A 20,736-nucleotide genomic window follows, 5' to 3' on the forward strand; every position below is an offset into this window, starting at 1 on the left:
CTTGGCAGTACCTTTTAGAGCTCTGCTCTGTTAATGGGAGATCTGATGTTGTAGGGTTTTATTCCCTCTCATATGCTGTTCAGGGTACTCAAGCAGTACTTGGGGTCATAGATGGTTCCAATGGGGAGCTGTGCTGCTTAAGAGCTCTGCTGCTGTTCTGCCACACAAAAAGAGCTCAGGAACCTCATTCCAGACCTCAAGTCTCTCCTCACAGGACAACTACCAGGGACTGTAACAGCACCTTCCTCTCCTCCATGGCTAAGAGACAGCAAACAGCCTTTGCTGGAACTGCTGCACTCAGCATTACAATACCCAAACAAAATCAGTGTGCACAGTTTCAAAAAGAAGCTACAGAAAATAAGCATCTTCTCTCCCTGCTCCTTTGTTTCACCTTGCCCTGGCTGAATACATTCTGACAGAGAGGCTTTGGTGAGCTGAGATTTGAAAACAACATGCAAGCCAGATGAGTTCTGAAGCTGCAAACACACAGAAAAAGCTTTAAGTACTAAATGGAAGGAGCAATTTTCCAGCACACCTTTTAGATCTCAGCTCTGTTAGTAGCAGGCTGAGGAGGAAAGCAGGTAATGGCACATCACATCAAATATTTGTCTGGTTTCAGAAACCATGGTATTCCTTAGGCATGGCTTATTTAGGATGAATGTGTTACTGAGAGGTACAATTATGGAGTACAAAACACACAGGCACCCCCCAACAAATGTTATAAACTGGATCTTTAAGATAAAAAGCATTAGTGAAGTTGCTGAGATAGGCAAATACAACTTAAGACCAACACTAGTGGCAAGAATGGTAAAATAAGCCAAAAAATCCAATCAAAACACAAAAAACCAAAACAAAACAAAAAAAAAAAAAAAAAAAAAAAAAAAACACAAACAAAAAAAAAAAAAACCCCAAAAACCCAAAAAAACCCCCAAAAAAAACAAACTGAAAAACACCACTAAAACCATCCCCCCCAAAATAAGTATTACATTGAGGTTTCTAAGTAGTAAGTGCCTACAACATGCAGTAGTAGAGTCAGTTGATGATACAAATACACAGATTATTGTCAATGCTATGTTTTTAAACTCTTTCCAACAATGGATTTGAGTTTTGCAATTGCCCCACCAGAAATCCCATGTCAGGTGAGTCTGCAGGCAGATTTTTATTTTTCCTTTTTATGGAAGGATCCTCTGAACATTTGCATCAACCTCCAGACTCACAGCTATCTGAAAAAGCCAAACTGCCTGACCAGATTCTGGGCTGTCTGATAAAGTTCTATTGATTTTGAGTGAGCTTGCTGATTTAGCCTGCTGAAGAACCCAGCATCATCTGATTAGGTTGAGTAAATCGATTTTTGAATCCTGACTATTTGCAAAAATCCCATGAACAACGGAGAGACCACCCAAGAAAGTGTAAAAATTACTTGGTCAAGAGTTTTATTAATTTTTTTTTTTTCAAAAATCAATTTTCTCATGAACAACTCTGGAGCAGAAAAGCAACAGAATTTGTTCACTAAATTATTCATTATAAGTTACTGAGCCAGGTTCCTTGCTACTGTAAAAACCAGCATCTTCAGAGTGCAGAACAAACTACAGGTGCAAAGAAATGGAAGAGAACATGTGTAGGTGTTGTAGTAGTTCACTTTTGGTTTTACAAAGCTGTTTGTGAGACCATTTAGAGGAAGGTGAGAAGTAGAAGAAGAGGAACAGACTGGTGCTGGAAGCTTTTGGATGACTGAAATAAAACCACACAGGCAGGACACCTCCACCACAGCCCCTGAAAGCTCAAGGAGTGGTGGCTGCACAGAGCCCTGCCCAAGAATTTGCCAACAGACACTGAATTCAACAATAACTAAGGATGCCACCATTTCCCCCTTTTCTGTCCATTCTAGATCTCCTTACAAACACTAATAATCCTAGATTGTAGGATTTCAGGTGGGTTCCTGAGCCAATTAGTTGATATCATGTGTATTTGTACAGCCAAATAACTTTCAGGTTCTATTGCAAAACTTGGTTAAAATGTCACCAGGAGATTGCTCACAAAGATATTTAATTCCTGGATGTTTTCTGTAAATAGATGCTTGAGTGATGAGACTAATAAGACTTCTCATATTCTCACCATGGGAAAAGATGCAGCTTGAGAATTTCTCTCCTTTTCTACACATTGAAATCCCCACAGGAGAGAAGTTAAGAACTTCCACTTGCAGGAAAAGCTTTGATCAATGCTTGCACATTATTAGAACCCAGAAAACCCTATTACTAGGCACAAATCCACAGAAAATCAATCAAAATCCATTTGTTTACGGCTATAGGAACAACTAGCAATATCTGTCAGGTTGCACCAAATAATTCATCATATGTAAGTCAAGAAAGAGCTGACAAATTCATCTAAAACAAACAGACATATGACTCAGTGCACAAAAACTGAATGTGCTGTGTCCCTGGCGTTAGAATATTTTTAATGTAATTTATAAGTTCCATAGACAGCATGGTGCAAAGTATCAGCAAGAAAATTCAGGAGCATTGTATTAATTTTTAATGAGAAACAACATACCTGATGAAGCCAGATTAGGTATATACATTTCAACAATTTGACAGCAAATTGTGCTGACTGAAAAATACAGAACCATCCAGTGCAAAACAAAATTGTGAGCAGTTATGTAACAAAGTTTCACCCAATGCCCAAACACCATCACTTGGTTCTCAGTCTTGGGCTGAGTTACACCTAGAGGGTGAGAGAGAGCAGCACACCTAAGGCAATTATTAACCAGCAGCTGATCAGCAAAGGACCATGGAAGCTGGAAAAGAGTAAGGATTCAAACATCTTCCTTCTCTCTAACCAGAAAAAACATGGGACTGACTCCTACCTTTAGCTTAGGCCAGCCTAAGGGAAGCATCTGACATAAACTGTTCACATTTGCAAAGGGGAAGGTGTTTCAGAGAGGACCATGCTGGCTTTGACACAAGTCTTACAAACCAGTTCAATAACCATGCAAAGTTCTCAAGAAGAAAATACCCAGGCACCCAGCAAGCTGTTGGATTTGGAACTATATGCTGAATATCACGAGGCAAGTTAAAAACTTTGTGTGTGGCCATCTGTGTGTTCCTATCTCAATAGTCATAATTAAGAAAAACTTTTTACACATATTAACGCTGTGCTTGAAAACACATCAGAGAGGGGGGGCAATCAATCAGCAGTGCAGGAACAAAATCCCTGCTGTAGCCAGCGTTTCCCAGTGCAGGATGCTGTTGCTGAGAATCCCAAAGTGTGTGGAAGGTGGTTAATCAGAGCACCCTCGCCACAGCGCCCGAGGCAATTTTCTGATCAGTTGCAGAGAACAAGCGCTGGAGCAGGAAAGCTGCAATCAGCACTGCAGTGTTTGCCCAGACAGAAATGGCTCCCAGACATCTTGAGCTTCTGTCCCTCATTTTAGAGATTAGACTCCTAAATACTGTCTGATGTTTGATATTTTCCTTTCTTTGAGCAGCAAACCCCATTTCCAGTCTTCCTGATTGTCAGTATTGCTTTGATACAAAATACATGGTTCTTCTCTTACATTAAGTGATTATCCTGGGGATAAAATTAGGAAATTCCCTCATTTTCCTCAGAACACAGGAAACAAGGGAACATTAAGATTTAATAACACCTCATCAGTAGTCTACAAGGCTGATAAGAAAAAAGTCTGCAAGGTTGCTACTCTGGTGTTCAAAAGCTCTTAGCCACATTAAAAAAACCAAAAAAACCAACAAGGTCTTCACTATAATTAAATATGTTTTATTAAAGCTTTCCATCATCTTCCTTTCTTTGCTTATTTCCCCTTCACAGCTCTCACATCATCTTTCATTCCTCCCTTTGATGTTTGTACGCTTTTCATATTTGTATTGAAAAGATTTTGCACTCTTCTCTTCCATCCCTGTAAGTGTATTTAGAGGAACTCATTTTCCTGTGCCTGACTTTACCTCTCCCCTGTTGGCCCATTGACAGCTCGGGGAGAGCAGAGGGCACACATGCTCCAGTGACAGTGCTCATTACAGAGTGGCACAAGAACAAAACACCTTCCATCTCATCCATTTCTTCTGCCTCTCACCCACATCAAGAATGTAACCTGCTCCCCTCGACAGCAAGATTCACTCAGGATTTATAAACCCAAACGGAATCTGCCCTTTCAGCGGGGTAGTTAGTGTGATTGAAAATGTTCCAGTTTAAAGGGAGATAAAATAGAAGAGCAGCTCCTGCTTTACTTACAGGTGTCCAAGGACTCATCAGAGCCATCGGGACAGTCGGGCTCCCCGTCACACAGCCAGTGCCAGGACACGCAGGTGACGCCATCGCGGCACAGGAACTCCCCTGCGTCACACAGGGGATGCTCTGCTGGAAATGAGAATGGGTTACAGTGGAATGGTCAATGGCAAAAAAAAAATTAAAAATATAAGAAAAAAAAACAAGGCAGCACAATGAAAAACAAAAGTGAAAATGAAATGATTCCCAAAGCAAAAATCAAAGCAGATGATAGGAACAATATGAAGCAATGATTTAGTGGTATCTGATACCCTCACTTAGGGGACTTGAACATCCAGCTGAGGGCCCAGTGGGAGCTGCCCATCACCCTTCCAAACTGACAGGAACACGTCACCATTTACTACTTTTATGGAATAAATTTTAAGAAAATCTGCTTTTTTTCTAAGTATTTCACCATGAAGTAAATTTCTTCAATAGATAGAAACCAACAAGATTTAATGTCATGTTACCAGCAGGGAGGTTCCTGACTCGCCTCTCCTGCCACAGAAAATATTTTTAAATTGTCTCAAACAATCCAAATTTCAAGGATGTATTTTTGCAAGCAAAGTTCTACTTAAATAATCATATCTGTTTTCAACTATTTCCTTAGATATTTTAATGACCAAAGTCTTCCTACATTTTCTATAAAAAATATTTCATAATTCATGTTACAAATTTGTGAACAAAGAATTTAAAGCCAACATTGGGACACCTTGAAAACAATGGTTTTTAAAAGAGGGCAATTCTGGAAGTTTGGCACACCCACACTATCTGCTGCATTCAACCACCACAGGCTGATGTCCTTGAGATCTAGAGTTAATTAACTCAAGACTATTCCATCATTATTCAATGTAAAAAACTATTCTAATATTAATTAAAGCTCACAAAACCTCTGTGCAATATATTATATTCATTTTATCAATATATAAATTACAGTAGTGTCTTCCACAAGGTTACATTGCAGATTGCTGGGAAAAGGTTTCCTCATTATTCTTACACTGGCACAAGAGAGAAATAACTTCACTAGAGTCAATACTGCCACAGAGACATAAAACCAAATATAAAGAAGGAGACAACAGCCAATCCACTTATAGATCTCTCCATTGGCTTGGTTCCTCCAAAAGCCAAGGAATGCATTATTACCAAAGGAAAAAAAAAACCTAAGAATACTTTATTAAAGTTACAATTTAATCATTTCCTGTGTGCAGGCCTCATTTCCAAGGTCAGGTTTTCAACTACTGATGCCATTCAATTTTACAACAAGCCAAATTTGCAACTACTATGTAGATATATTTTATATTTCTTAAAATAACTATATCACAGCTTCTTTTAAGCCTGTAAGAATGAAAGGATTTTTGTTATATCTTCCTTCCCCACAACAGCAAAAATGAGCAACTGTATAATTAAGAGTGTAAGTTTACAGGGAGTGATTTTGCTTAAAGCTTTCAGGGAGATGATTAAAGGCTCTGCTTTGATAGCACATCTTGAAAAACCATCCTGGAAGTCAGAAAGAGTGAGAGAGTTTGGCAAGTTTTAGCATTTCAAAGATGTAGACTAGTATTAGAAACACACAGAAGAACTCTATGATATTTGGTTTTAGAGTGTTCTTGAAATCCATGATACACTTCTGCTTTTACTACAAGATGAGCTGTAATTTCCTGTATATTGCACATCTGCTTCTGTCAGACCTGGGAATATTAAAACTACCTTTGCCAAACATGTCCACTTATTTATTCAGCTCTGGAATGATTATTCCTCAGAGCAAAAAAAAAAAAAAAAAAAAAAAAAAAAAAAAAAAAAAAAAAAAAAAAGTTGAAAATTCTTTCATTATTAAGAATAACAGATTTCTTTATTTATTTATTTAGAGAGGTTTCTGCCCTGACAGCAAAGTGAAGAATATTACTGAATAAATATAGAAATGTAAAGTTGTGAAAACACTTCTACAGTCAAGGTCACACAAGAGCCTGGTTCTACACGAGCCTCCCCAAATAACTACATGTACAACACCTATAGAATAAAAATCTTGTCTGAAACAAAACCTGGCAGGGTGATTATCCCTTCCCTAGTGCAACAGCTTCTTTCAAATCTGCAGATGGTCACACATGTCTACACAAAAAAAAAAAAAAAAAAAAAATCTTGCATTTGCTCCTCTTGTGGGCAAAGATTATAGAAAAAGCCCAAGTAACTGGATATAAAGAAGTTCTAAAAAGCAATTTCACACAGAGCCCAGAGATGAGTGTGTGTACTTGAAAAAAAGGCTTGTTTGCTACTTTTTTTTTTTTTTTTTCTAATGGAAAAAAATTAAGCTATTTCCATACTATCAAATTATTACTTTCCATTTTATGCAGCAATGCAGAAATTATGGAGATCTAAGCTTTTTATATTCTCTACCTTGAGAAAAACTTAGCAGAGTGAAAAAACCACTAACTTATAAAATACTTTGAAAAATAGATTTTGTTTAGAATAAAGCAGCTTAATATTACCTCAGGGTTTTATTTGCTCTGAAAGTGCTTCCTCAAATGCTTTTATTTTGCATAACTATAGAATTATTTTTATTTTCAGCTGTTATCTTTACAGAATGAATTTGACCAGTTAATCATGAACACGCACTAATTAGTGGGCTTTAAAAAAATAAAACAAAAACCACAACAATCCTCTTGCTAAAAAATAGTCATCTAGGATGGCCCAGAAAGTAAAACAGCTCTTTTCAGTGACACCTTTTTCTTTTTGTAATCCATGAGCTGTGCAGGAAAGCTCCCAGTGGATGGGAAAATTCACGTTTTTAACATCCCAGTTCTTTGAGCTACAGAGCAGATGGTGAGAAATCATCCCTCTATGGGTAAATGAAAGCTTTGCCTCCCTAAGGATACTACTCCTATGCTCCTATCCTAAGCTGCAAACACCTGGCAGTGCCTCTTAGAAGGAAAGTTTTAAAAAAAGAAAAAGGAAACCTGGTGTCTTTGTTTTAAAGTCAATGCTCCCACAGCCAAAAGCATGTTGATTTTATTTTTTTAAGGATGAACTTTTTTTTAAGAGGACAAAGCTCAAAATCTTCATTAGGAAAGCAACTAGAATTATAATGCATGAAATTACACTGAATTTGGAAAGCCAAAATTCCATTATGATCATAAAAAGAAAAGAGAAAAAAAAAGGGAAACAAACCAATCAACCAACCAGCACACACGGCAGTGACTGATGTCTGCCTGGACCAGGAATGCTCCTGGATTAAAGAGGCATTTGCCTCTGTCAGCTTTCATTCAGCTCCTAAATAAGGACAAATAAGGGATAAAGATCACTGCCTGTGATCCCATGGACTCTTTAGGGCCAAGGGGATCTGGATCCTCCCTATTTGAGAGGATGCAAAGAAGAAAATCAGGTCAACAGGGCTCCTGAAAAGAACTATATGAGAGATAATATTTGTATAACTGAGATCTCATCAGCTCTGTCACGAGAGTGGAAACTATTTGCTGTGAATCTAATTAAGAACTGCCTTGGTGAAGGAACCAGGTGCCCAGAGAAGCTGCTGAGCTCCAGAACTGTGCTTCCACTTCCAGCAGTCCCTTGCTTGGGCTCTCTGTGGATCTGCCAGGCTCCTGCCGTGCTCTTGGTGACCCCCGGGCGCTTGGATGGGAGTTGCTTGGTGCTCCGTCTTCCGAGCACTTCCAGCTCCATCTGCCAAGAGCACCTGAGAGAGCTCAAAAAAACAAACCTCCCATATGGCAACACTCTTCAAAGTGAGCAAAACTCAGCCTAATAAAGTCTTGATCTGTTAGAGCGGGGAGCCTCCTCATTAGGCTTCCACTAAATATTCAGTAAAACCACATGTGCACACTACCCCAAAATGCACATTCCTAGAGAAGCTTTTGAAGGATAGGATACAAGCACAATAGAATGAATGTTGAAGAATAAGAGACCATCACAACATAATATTTAAAAGCTTTTATAGCAACAGCCTAATGTGAAGTTAGAATGTCTCACAAAATGATTTCGTTTAATTTTGCATTAAAATAATATTTTCAATATGTTTAAAGTGAAACGAAAAAGAAATGCTGAAATTTTCAATTCCCTCTCCATTTTTAAGGAAGGGTGCAAGAAAAGATGCTCATAGATTAGGGGGATGTGTGTGAGCATGTTTTCTTTTTCTATTTGAGAACGGTTAGATCAAGGAATGAACCATGAAATTCATGAATAAAAATGATAAACTGGTAGACTTCAGCTTGTTTTTCCCCAGCTGCATACCCAGGAAAAACTCACAGGAGAGAAGGGGAATTTTCTGCCAAAATAGGTAAGTTTTGTTTTGTTTTTCAGAAGCAAAAGAGCAGGAAGACTACCAAAGAGCAGAAAGGCCAAAAGGAGTGCTCAGAAAACTGCAATCCAGCTGTACATTTCCATTGGGATCCACTAGCATCACCTGCATGACCAGGAATTCTACCAAGGAGAATAAACCCATTCTGCCATGTTTTAGGGATATTATGTAACCAAAAAAAAAATCACTTTTAAGTTCTTAATTAGTTTTGCTTTGATTTTAATTAAGTTATCTTCATTACAAGAGTTTAAGAACTAAGAACTATTTTTTCCCCCCTCTCAAAAGCATGTTTTCCATTTGGGATTTTCTTTGATCTCTCACTGAAACATGGGAGGGTTTTCAGATTAATTTCAGCAAAATTTACTCCAAAGCTGAAAAGTGTATTCCAGTAGTAATTTATGACAGAATTCATCACGCACTAAAACCTAAATTACTGTAACTGAAAGGGAGATGTGAAGAAAGAGCATGCACAGCACTTCCTACTTATGAATTTCAGACTTTATATAACACTTTTCAAACCTTTCATACCTTTGGAGTTAAATCTACATTTTTAGAGACCAGCACAGAGTAAAACATTTACATTTTGGCCACACTAAACTACAGACAAAATTCTTGAGATGTGTCTTGCAAAATGATAAACAGAGTTTTACGTTCAGGGTATAAAAACATGATTATGATACCATCTATTTCTGTCCTACCTAGTTCAGTGTAATGCTGTGTTTAAAGTAATGAAATTTTATTTACAGAACCCAAAACTCTTCTAGAAGATCTACCAAACCCTGATTTGTGCTTCCACAGAGCAAAGGGGCTTAAAGAGCTGCTGATATGTTCACATGCAGCATTCTAAACAGAAATACAGATGTTTTATGTGTATTGTCTCCACTGCAGTCCTGCTCCAATCAAAGCTCTTGCCATAATAGTTATCACTTACTCAGCATTTACTAATCAGCTAACTGCTTTATCCATAGGCAAGGCACACACAGAGGTACCTGTCAGTAAAAGCACCATATGCTCAGTTTAAGCCACATATTTTTAAATTCCATGTGTAAACTTTCCTCAGTCTGCACATCTCCCATCCAGCAAGGTCACAGGCATCTTGTTTGGAGTCTGTGGAGTGACATCAGTCATCTTAGTTCTCAGTCCATAATATTCATGCTCAAATTCCTTATTTACATCAACAGTTACAAGAATTCCTCGGTTTTTGTTTTTGGTTTTTTAACTTGCTCTGTGCCACTATAATTTATGGAAATATTGATAGAGGTCAGTACTAACAAAAAGACAAGAAACAACCACTGATTAATTAAATTCCTGGAGTATTTTTGAAAGTGAGCAGGTGATAAGATTAGGGACTGTCTTGTTCCTTGTTCTTTTTGGCTCTTTTTTTGCCAAAAACATATTTACATTATGTGGGAGGGGGGTGACCACAGGTCCCCTCCTGGACTTGAACAAGAGAAGGTTATTCAGACTCAATGTGGCACAATCTATGGACAGAGAAATTTAAGAAATGCTCAGATAATGAGAAACACCCAAACATCCCTGAGCCAATTTTTATCTAATCATCAAAGGGTCACAGAATAATACCTATCTCAGCAAACTACGAAATGACATGATAGTTATGTTCCTTAATGGCTCAAAATACCACAGAATAGCCAGATGCCTTCCCTAACACAATAGGGAGACCCTAATAGAAACACATTACCTGCAATCCTGATGTTTGCCAACCCCTGCTCCCAGAAGCCCTTCAAAGAAAGGAGGCTGAAGGCCAAACAAGCTCCCTCTGAACCATTTCTTCACAATTATCCTTCACCTTCTTGAAAGCTGGTGGAAACATGCAAACACATCCCCCAGGGTGAAGTGGTCCTTCTTTCCAAAACAGCCTGACATGGATTAAATGTAAATGTCAGGGTGGAGGGTCAAAGTGACCATCACTTACCCCTCTGTATGCTGAGAGTGACAAGCCCTGCACTGCAGTCAACAGGGTGCCCTTTCATCTGCTGACAGCTAGTGCCAGGGTGAACACGAGCAAAAATGTTCTGACTTGTGGAAAGCCTTCAAAGGCTTCCCCTGAAACAACCCTTCTTTCTTTCCCCCGTCAAAGAACAAAATGAATTTGAAAAAAACATTTATATGGAATGTGAAAACCTCTGAGCCTCTCCACTACTTTGGCCTGTATTATCATAGTGTGTCCATTATATTATAATTTAATTTCCTACTTGACAGGAAGAAAGGGTTGTGGCAGAAGAGTTGAAAAAATTAATAAATATATAGAAATAAGAATAAGGTTTTTATAAAGAAGTGAAAGCATCTTGGCAAGAGCCTTCACAGGAGCTCTTATATAAGGACACTTCCTCTACACTTGGATAAGCAACACAAACTTTCACATGGAAAAGGAATTCTAGGAGCGATGATTTGAATAACATTTCTTGTACACAGACATGTCTCCTGCTTCATCAGCAAGCTCAGTGGAGAAAAGACAGAGGTTTTCAGCTGCTCCCAGGATCAAACTTCCAAAAGGTCTGACAAGCAAACTGCTGAAGAGCAGAAGAAAAGAGCAGACGGATGGGGACTGAGGACAAGTCACCCGGCGCCGGTTTCAAACCCGGTTCGCCGCAGCGCGCCGCTCGCTGTGCCTCCAAGCAGGACTTCAAATGAATCCTTTTCATCTCCTCTCTAGCTCTTGGAACTCAGAATTTCCAAGGTATGCTTCTTCCTTTGCTAGGTTACAAAGTTTCCAAATTCAGTTATAATGTTTTCACAGCAAAATTGCTTCTTTTTCTCCAAGTGGGATGGAAATCTCGACTTGAGACAAATTATTTAAATAAATGCCATGCAAAATATTTTCTCTTTTGAAAGCTGAAACATTCATTACATAGCTTATTACAATACCTTTGATAAGCCCTCTGCTGAGCAGATGTTCTATCATTGTGAATTTTCACATATGACCGTTTTAGCAAATACTAAAAGATAATTAATTTAGATAAATTTCATCTATCAAAGGGTAATCAATGATGTCATTGTTTTAATTTGGTAGTTTTCTTACTATGTAAAACATCACAAAGCCATTTCATTTGAATATTTCAAACTCTAATAGAATGGCATCTGTCCACAGAAGGAAGGAAAAGCACAAAATGTTGATATATTTGAAGATACTGGGAGCATTATGAGAATAATAAGAAAAAAAAAAAAAGCTTTACTTATCATCACTTTAATAAAAGCAAAGTTTTCAGTTTTCTTGTAAAGTGCAGATAACATTATGAGGGAAAGATATAGATAGGTAAGATCTAGGTAACTCAAATGACTGCAAAATTGGGAAAACAAAGTTATATGAGAAAACAGAAAATAAGTTATCATAAAGGATTAAAAAATTAAAAGCAGCATGGAAGGAACTCTAAGGTATCTGGACTGAATTGAACCATCTTCTTTATTTTCTCTTTTATTACCCTGGAGGAGGCTTTTGTGGCTATGTTAACATTGGTGCTTGATTTGCTTGTTTTAGGACTTGATCACAAATTTTATTCCTTTTACCATATCCAAAAAGTACATCTTGGATAGGATATCAAAATGGTTAATCTTGAAATCATAGCATCTTCTATCAACTATGTGGTTTGTTCTCATGAAGTTCCGCAGTCCAGCTCCCTCTCAGGTTGTTGATGCAGTGGAATTCCTGCCCTGCCTGGCTCCTATTCCAGTGGATCCCACATCTGCTGCAGCTCCATTTACCCATCTCCAACTCCAGAGCAGCAGCATGGAGCCATCCATCTTCCCTGCCCACTCCCACTCCCGTGTGGCTGCACTGCCAATCATTTCATGCTGCCTGCCCTGCTAAGCACCATCAGTGTCACCCAGACAGGGGTGGGATGATGGATGGCAGCGCTGGGTTTATCCCACAGCAATCCATGCAAAGTGCTGGGGGACATGTGGGGAGGAGCTTGCAACTTCCACACGGTTAAACTGAAAAAAATGAAATACAGAATTTTCCAGATCATGGCAAGGCTGAAGAGGTGAGAACCAAACTCTTGGAGAAAATCTTCTCAGAAGACAATACATTCATTTTTGCAGCTAGAAAGGAAGGAAGGCATGTCCTGCTCTCATAGCCCAGAGAGCCAAGCCTGCTGTCACTAAGCATTTCTCAAAATGCTCCCACTTAAAATGACACAAAATAATGATGAACAGGTTTCAATAGCAGATGGAAGCCTATTACATAATTCAGTTTTAATGACCAGAGAAATCTTAAATATGACGGGTTTGTTTTGTGCAACAAGAGACTTATATTAAATGAAACAGCTAAATCTGCTTCTGTAAGCAACTGCATATGTTTAATACACATTTGTTTTAGATTAGGATAATTAATCTACAGGGAAACGGGGTTAAATACTAAGATAACTTTAAATTATACCCAGTTATCAAAAGAGAACTAAGGGAAAACCAAGCCAAAACTCCTTTCTAAATAGTGTCTACATAAAGAGCTAAAAGGAATCTCATTACCAGGGTTAACTATTTTATTCAAGTTGGATATCACCTAATATTAAAAATAAGGTAACAATATCAGAAACTTGCAACTAAAATAATCTGAGAACAATCTGTTTCTGATATAAACCTTTAGAAATTAACTCTAATCCTATAAATGTTTCCACGTTTATGCTAGGCCCTACTGAAATCATATCCATTATTTTAAATAACTACAATCAAGAGTTCTAAGTTAAATTGTAAGTAAAAGGTGCACCAAAGGGTCGCTTAATACAGGTTTAATTGCAATTTAACAGTTGGGAAAGTAGTTACAATAGTGATCTTCTGCAGTTCAGGTCTGACTTTCTTGATAGCTTGATCCAAGGCTGATAATTTAAGGTGTAATTTGGAAATGCATACATTGAATAATAATTTTCACACCACTAGAGAGCAATGTATTGTGATATTAGCTGCTGCTGTCAGTAGGTCTTCAATGTGATTTTCTGAACAAGCAAACATATTATTCACAGGCAGCAAGATGCAATATTTAGCAAAATATTTCTACCAAAAAATTTAAAATTATATTTTGCAGGGCAGCTTGAATTTTGCTCCAAAAGTCCATGTCACAAAGAAGGATCAAAGGCTAGATGTGATATCAGCCTGGTGTCTCCCAGTTGTACAAATGAGTTGTGACCCCCTGTGCTTGGATTTATTGTCCCATCCCCAGGACAGGGGGTGGTGCTGGGTGAGCTGTGAGTGCCACAGGCAGGATTGATGAGCCCAAGGACCCATTGGATCCTTGGAAACAAGGAGGAAATGCCCAAATCCTCGAGAAGAGCTGAATTGATAAAAGGATGAGGAGGCTATTACAGGCTTCAAGCTTGGGCTGATAACAAAACACTTTAAAAGTAAAGGGAGTGAAGAGTCACCCTTCTCTGTCAAGAGCTCTAGTGCAGGAGCAAGCTCTTGTCCTAAGCTGCATACCAGTGATTCATGTAATGAAAAACAGGTACTATCACTCAGAAATATTAAATGCTACTTAAAAAAAAAAAAAAATATGCCTTGAATGTTTTAAAACAAACATTTAAAAAAAATAATTATATATAGATCAAGCATGGAGTTATTGAAAGGCAAACAAAATCCAAGGAACCATCAGTTTAGATAGTAATTCCTTTGATTTATTAAGATGACATTCTATTTTAATTTGTAAGTGTTGACTACTATTAAAAATACTGTAAAGAAGCTATCAAAACAGATAGAAAGGAAATAACAACAGCTTTGGATAAAATGTTATCAAGCAACTTGGTCAAACTAATTTTAAAACTTTCTTGCCAAGACATTTGGACACTTGACAAAAACCAAAAGAGCCCCACATATCCTTATGGAGGAAACTCTTAATTCAAAGGCAGCATTTGTGTGGGAAGGCTTTCCTCAGCTATTGCTTTTTCAAATCCCTGCCATCCCCGAGCTGTTTGTATCACACAGGATGGTCAAGAGAAACAGCAATTAGAAAATTAAAGACAGCATCAGGAACACAATCAATAAGATGGTATTCAGGATTACACACACAGAGTAAATGTTTTAGTTGCACAAAAAACAAGGAAGAAATAATTTAATTTTTAATGTAACAGCTTTCCTCAATTTATTCTGGAGTCTGGGGACTGAAGGGTATCTAAGGGTGTCAAGAAAGCTCTAACTTTTAAGAAATTCCACTGCAGTCATGGAAATGGAGCACATAACCCTGATGTGCTGAATAAGGAGTTGGTGGACACCTGAACAAATATTACATACCCTGATTTTACAGGGGAAGGGAAGGTCTCACCACAGAATGGGCTAGATGAAATCCATCAAAATTACAGACTCAGGCTCCTCTTTGTCCCCTCTCTGTCCAAAAAATCTTTAAGTTATTTTTGTGACTTTCCATATTTGAGAAAAAAGATAGCTGCAATTTAAATAATGGCTGAGGAGGCAGGAGAGGAAACCAAGAACTTCACATTCAGAAAAAAAATGGTCATCATTAAATAGAAACCAAGAGGCATGGGACAGGTGTAAACTCGGGATCAAAAATGCAGATGGAATCATTTTAACAGGTCAAAAGGATGATGGATGTTTAACCTTTGTTAGCAATAGCAGATCTCACTTCATCAGCAAGGATTTTATTACCAGCTTTGCGAGCTGCTGAGATTGTGCAAAGAAAATTATGCCCTGGTTTTACCACACAAAAAGTGAACAAAGACTGTCTTTGCATTGAGCTGCTTTGCCTTTAAATGCTGGTTCCAGCTCACCCTTAAGTGATTTCATGCATATTAAAGGTGAGCCAATGCTTTATCCTGTAAAACAGGTAAAATATTGTCAACTGTCACTTCCATGACAGTGGGGCCAGTTGTTCCCAGATGCATCCAGGTGAAGCAAAAACCTACACTCAAAGTGTGTCTGCTGGGATTATTAAACAGAGTGCTCTGTAGACTAAACCATAATTAGATACAATGTTGGCATTGTAAAAGCACAGTAATTATGGCCCCGCTTGTTCTACTAATTTCCTTAGCACTAAGAAAGTAAATTCTCACAGCTAACATGAAAGTGGTAGTTTTCAGTTCAAAAGTCTTCTCTCTTCTGATGGGGAAAAAAATACTTCTGTTAAGCTAACAAAGCCACAGATTCCACTGTACATATATATATGTGTGTGTGTGTGTATATATATATATATATTTTTATTTTTTTTTTAAAACTTAATGGGACTTTGGAGTAGGCCACAAATAAGGAGTTTCTATATCCCTGTGCAATATGGACCATTTAATAGAGTTAAGTGACATTCATCCTGATACCACCTCCTCCCCTGAGAACAGAGCAACAGCAGCCGCCTACACAGAAAAAACAATATTAGAAAGCATGTATTTTTAGCAACTTTAATTATATTCTAGCAGCAGGAAAAAAAAGAGATGTAGAAGTGAACGAGCAGGCAATTCTCCCCAGAAGACAGACACAACTTTGGAGCTCCGCAGCAGAACAATTTCACTTGTGAGAGGGCTTGAGTCAGAGAAATACTGAGGGGACTGTGCTGGTTACTCCTTGCAGCTGCTCCACACACTCTCAGTAACTGAGTGAAATCACTGGAGCAGCCACAATCCTAAATAATTCCTGCAGAACATATGTCCACATACTCCAGAAAGAGATGGTTTGGCCTGATCTATGACCACAGTAATAACAGCATTTCTTCGTTTTTTGTGGGTTTTTTAGTGGCATCCCATTTCTAAGCTTCCCCCAGCTGGGAATTTGTTAAGAATGGTTCTCTGTACTTTAAGGCACAAGCAAAAAAGCAATTTTACCTCTCAAATCTACTGTTTTGAAGAAGCTGTGGATCTGAATGCCAGCCTAGATTGTGCAATACTGTTAATATTTTAATAAGTCAAAAGTAACTGATATTCCAGCCATGTAATGGTTAAAAAAAAAAAAAAAAAAAAATAAAACAAACAAAAAACAAAAACAAAGAAGATCCAGAGAAATGGGGTTCTGAACTAACCCAGTTGATGAATTCAAGTAACCTCTTTCAATACACTAAAGCAGTAGCTTTTCTGAGCAGCAGGCTGAGGGAAGATACAAAACATTCAAATCACTACTGCTGCTGATTACACGTAATCAGACTTTCATCATACCTATTGCTTTTGCTGTGTGCAGGGCATGATTGATCATTTAGATTGCATTTAAGATGCAAGTGAAGAAAAGAGCTTCATCCCATTCATAAAAAAACACATTTTCCTGCTGCAAAGTCCGTGTCTCTTGCTGAGCAGCACAAATAACTGCAGGATTTGAAAGAAGCTGAGCTTAGGAAATATTTACATCACAAAGGTAAATGTTTAGTTTGGTGGTTTAGTGCCATATTAGTTTGGGGAAATAAAGCCTCATTTCTTGACTGTGAAGGGAGATAGTTGTGGAGGTGCTCAGCACCTGCAATGCTCAGCAGAGCTGCCTCTGTGTCCAGCCCAACCTGAGGCAGCTCCACGTTTTTAGGATATCAGAGATTTAAAACCTGTAATAGAAAATCACTGTTGTAGCAAGCAACAGAGCATCCCATGCATGTTACATTTTCAGGGTGGATGTTAACAGCATAGACAAAATTATACCCACAGCACAGACTTCCTATTGTAGAAATAAATAACTGGTGAAAGAAACCCTCGCTCAAAATGCCACTGCTTTAAAAAACTGCATTTAAATGCATGAGTTTTACAACCACTATTAAAATAAGTGTTAATAAAAACCACACATTTAGAGCATATGAATATACATTCTTGTGGGGGTGTCTATTACAGCTTCAAGAACCAGGACCAGAAGTAAATACTCCCCAGGTGGCTCAGCCCACTTGCAGCTGGGACAGGGGAAAGATCTGTAAAGATTCCTTCCCACTCTTATTTAAGCAAAACTGAAAGAATTTAAAGCCTGGCAATCAATAACCCAGACAGAGGCCTCCTGCAAGATGGGTATAAATATTTTGCAGTGCCATTAACACATCCCTGTGCACTTCAAAACTGAAGCCTGATGTATTCTTTAATAATCCAAGAGGATTATAATGCTGACTGCAAGTTCTTAGCAAAGCAAGTTGTGCTCACTCAGGAATACTTTTTGTCTAAAACTCTGCCAGGAACACATGCTGTGCAATACCCAATATGATCCCCTTTGCACACTACTGCTGGGGCCAGGTCAAATACCAGCTCTTATAAACCAAGAATACAAAAAAAATTAAAATATCAAATTTTTACTTATGCTGGCAAAATCATATACAACATCAACTGCTTAAGTTATCACTGGAAGACTTGTGAAATAAATATTTTAAATACTTCTCAAAAATAATTGTAACAGCTCACATTATGGTGTGACAGTCAAAAAATATTAACTTTAGTTTAACTTCCTATATTTGTAGAACAAATACAAGCCTGAATTAGGGCTCAGGGAATGGAATATTTAGTTTGTACAATCTAAATATATCTCCCAGGGAAAAACAATTAATTATCTTTGTTACTGCCACTACTGCTGAGAACAGCTGCAATTTCTGGCTTGCCAAGTTCACGTCATTGAGGGTTATTCCTATTAATATCAATTAAGATCTAAGCTGTTTGAGTCTCTGCAATAATGATGCTTAAGTAGATTTAAAGTACCATCTCACAGAAAGCACACCTGTGACAGAACAGTGACACCTATTCTTTTCTATCTAAAAAGAGAAAAAAATTAAAAATTAAAAAAAAAAAAAAATCAAAAATTGATATATGACCCACTGAAATATGTTTGAGCACTGGTAAGCAAAGCACAGGAATTTATAAGATGGGTCCATAAACCTGTGTATTTACTTTCACTTAAGAAGTCTGTTAAAAAAATTTAGTTTCTGAATTGAGTCAGAGACACTATTACACCTTCACTTGGGGACTGCCACTAAAGCAGCCCCTAAAGCCATGTCACACTGGTGATGTGTTTCTGTGTTCAGAAAACCATTGGATATGTTTTAAAAAAGACTGGATGTGGCACATGGTGCCATGGTTTAGTGGAGGTATTAGGGAATGGGTTGGACTCCATGATCTTTTTTTAAAAAAATTTCTTAGATCCATTTTTTTTCAGTGGTAGTAAAAGGGGGGGGGGAAACCAAAACCAAAACCACAGTAAGTTTGGAAGGTATTCCCAAAGATTGCTTTGTGAGACTAAATTTATGGTCACTTTGGGAGAGAGTTTTAGGTAAAACCCAGCAGCAAACCAAGGCTGTTTGAAAGTTGCTTTGTGTATCTGCACAAATACAAAATATTTTTTCTTGTCGTTTGCTTCTTAGTAATGAAGACTATCATAAATATTGAGACAGTTTAAGCACAAATTAGTCTTCCAATCCTGGCAGATACAAATACCAGGAAAAAAAAAAAAAACCCAAGATATTTTAAGGGCAATTTGACAAGAAAAATAAACCATATGCTTCATTTTGAAGAAGATCACGTTATCACTGAGGACAAAAACAGAATTCCAGGTAGAAGACATGAATATTGAAGATGATCTAAGGTGATGAATGCAGATGGATACACAGGGGAAGACTTTTTAAACTCACACCACCTGTTTAAAGATATTTCAATGACCCCTTGAGGTATTCATTAAAATGGCTGGATATTTGAAAGCATTCTGGAAATGTGCCTTTTGAGGAAACAGATGACATTGTAGTATTGTAAACAGACTTCAAAATTGTGAAACTGTTGCTCAATGAAAATCAGAATAAAAACAAGATAAGATGGTCTAGTCAAGCAGTATTTTATTAATTGCTCTGCTAAATGGTGAGAGGAATATTTTTATCATTACTACTAGAGTTTGAAGAAAAGATAGTAAATCAAAGCCAGGTATTCATGAATTTCCCAAGACCTCCAGCTGGGAACACTGCTGTGTTCTAAGCAGCCTCTGAGGACACACCAGGAGAGCTCTGTCTCAGCCCCAGCAGGATTCAAGGCTCTGCTGGGATCCCTGCACACCATTCCCACCCCGCCCACGGACCCAGGCACCCACAGGCAAACTGCCCACACTGTGCTGCACAAAACAAAGAATTTTTAAACTGCCTTGGCTACTGGCTCATTTTTTCTCTTTCCATCTCCTGCTGTGCTGATGGAGATCCATGTCAGAAGAGTGTTTTACCCCAACCCACATCTGGGGCGGCACTTTCCCTTGCTTTTGTTCCAATCTCACTGGGAATGATTTTAGCTTAAAAGGGACATGACACAGTGAGGTATGAAAGGTGAGGAGGTAGAGCTGGATCCATAATTTCCCTCTTTAGGTGGACATTTGAGCAGTTTAGCCTCCCACAGATTAATCTGCCAGACCAAACAAACTCTGCCTTCTGCAGCAGCAAGATTTGTGGATCTGTGAGCGTGAAGGGGGAACTGTGCAAGCTCTCACAATTTCTAAAGATGAACGTGTTACAAATCCATGTTTCCAGGATATATTTAAATCCCCCCTGCCCATCCTGTGCTGCTGTCCCTTGAGTGACAAGGACCATGAGAACTCCAACTGATTTTAGTGCTGAAAAGAATGTCTTTAAGGTTTTCATCGGACACTTGCATGAAAACCACGTCCTGTGGTTCCACTCCCTGACTGTGCCTAGCCACAACAAGGATATTCTTTGGTCCTCATGGCTTTCTGTGCTGGCCCAAACATCACTGGACACCATCATCTCCCTCTCATTTCTACCAAGTGACATTATTTGTGATTCAGGTGTGGTCCAGGAGAGACCACAAAGGTGATCAGCACCTGGATCACCTCTGTTTGACAGACAGGTTCAAGAGGTTTGGAGTTGTTCAGCCTGAAAAAAAAGGAGGTAGAGGGATTTCTGACAAGGGCCTGGAGTGGCAGAATAAGGGGAAATGGCTTCACAGGGACAGAGGGCAGAGTTAGGTGAGATATTAGGAAGAAATTCTTCCCTGGGAGGGTAGTGAGGCCCTGGCACAGGTTGCCCAGAAATGCTGTGAATGCCCCATCCCTCAAAACTTTCAAGGTCGGGTTGGAAAGGGCTCTAAGCAACCTGATAGAGTTGAAGATGTCTCTGCCCTGCCCATGGCAGTGGGGTTGGTCTGGATGGCCTTTAAAGGTCTCTTCCCCAACCTCTTATGGGATTTCAGGACTTAAGAGTGCCCCAGACAAATTAATGGGAAGAGCTCTCCTTCATCTGAAAAGGGAAAAGGACAGTAGTAACAGAACTG

General features: G+C 38.5%; 1 protein-coding gene across 1 annotated transcript in view; it reads right to left on the reverse strand.

Annotated features, from left to right (window-relative positions):
- The window catches only part of LRP1B (LDL receptor related protein 1B), a 608,586-nt gene that overhangs the window by 445,026 nt on the left and 142,824 nt on the right, over positions 1 to 20,736 (reverse strand). Inside the window, exon 2 of the mRNA XM_079310839.1 lies at positions 4,243 to 4,368. Coding sequence (XP_079166965.1) covers positions 4,243 to 4,368 — 126 coding nt within the window. The remainder of the gene's footprint in view (positions 1 to 4,242; positions 4,369 to 20,736) is intronic.

The sequence above is a fragment of the Erithacus rubecula genome, assembly GCF_903797595.1.
Source record: "Erithacus rubecula genome assembly, chromosome: 8".
NCBI lineage: Eukaryota > Metazoa > Chordata > Aves > Passeriformes > Muscicapidae > Erithacus > Erithacus rubecula.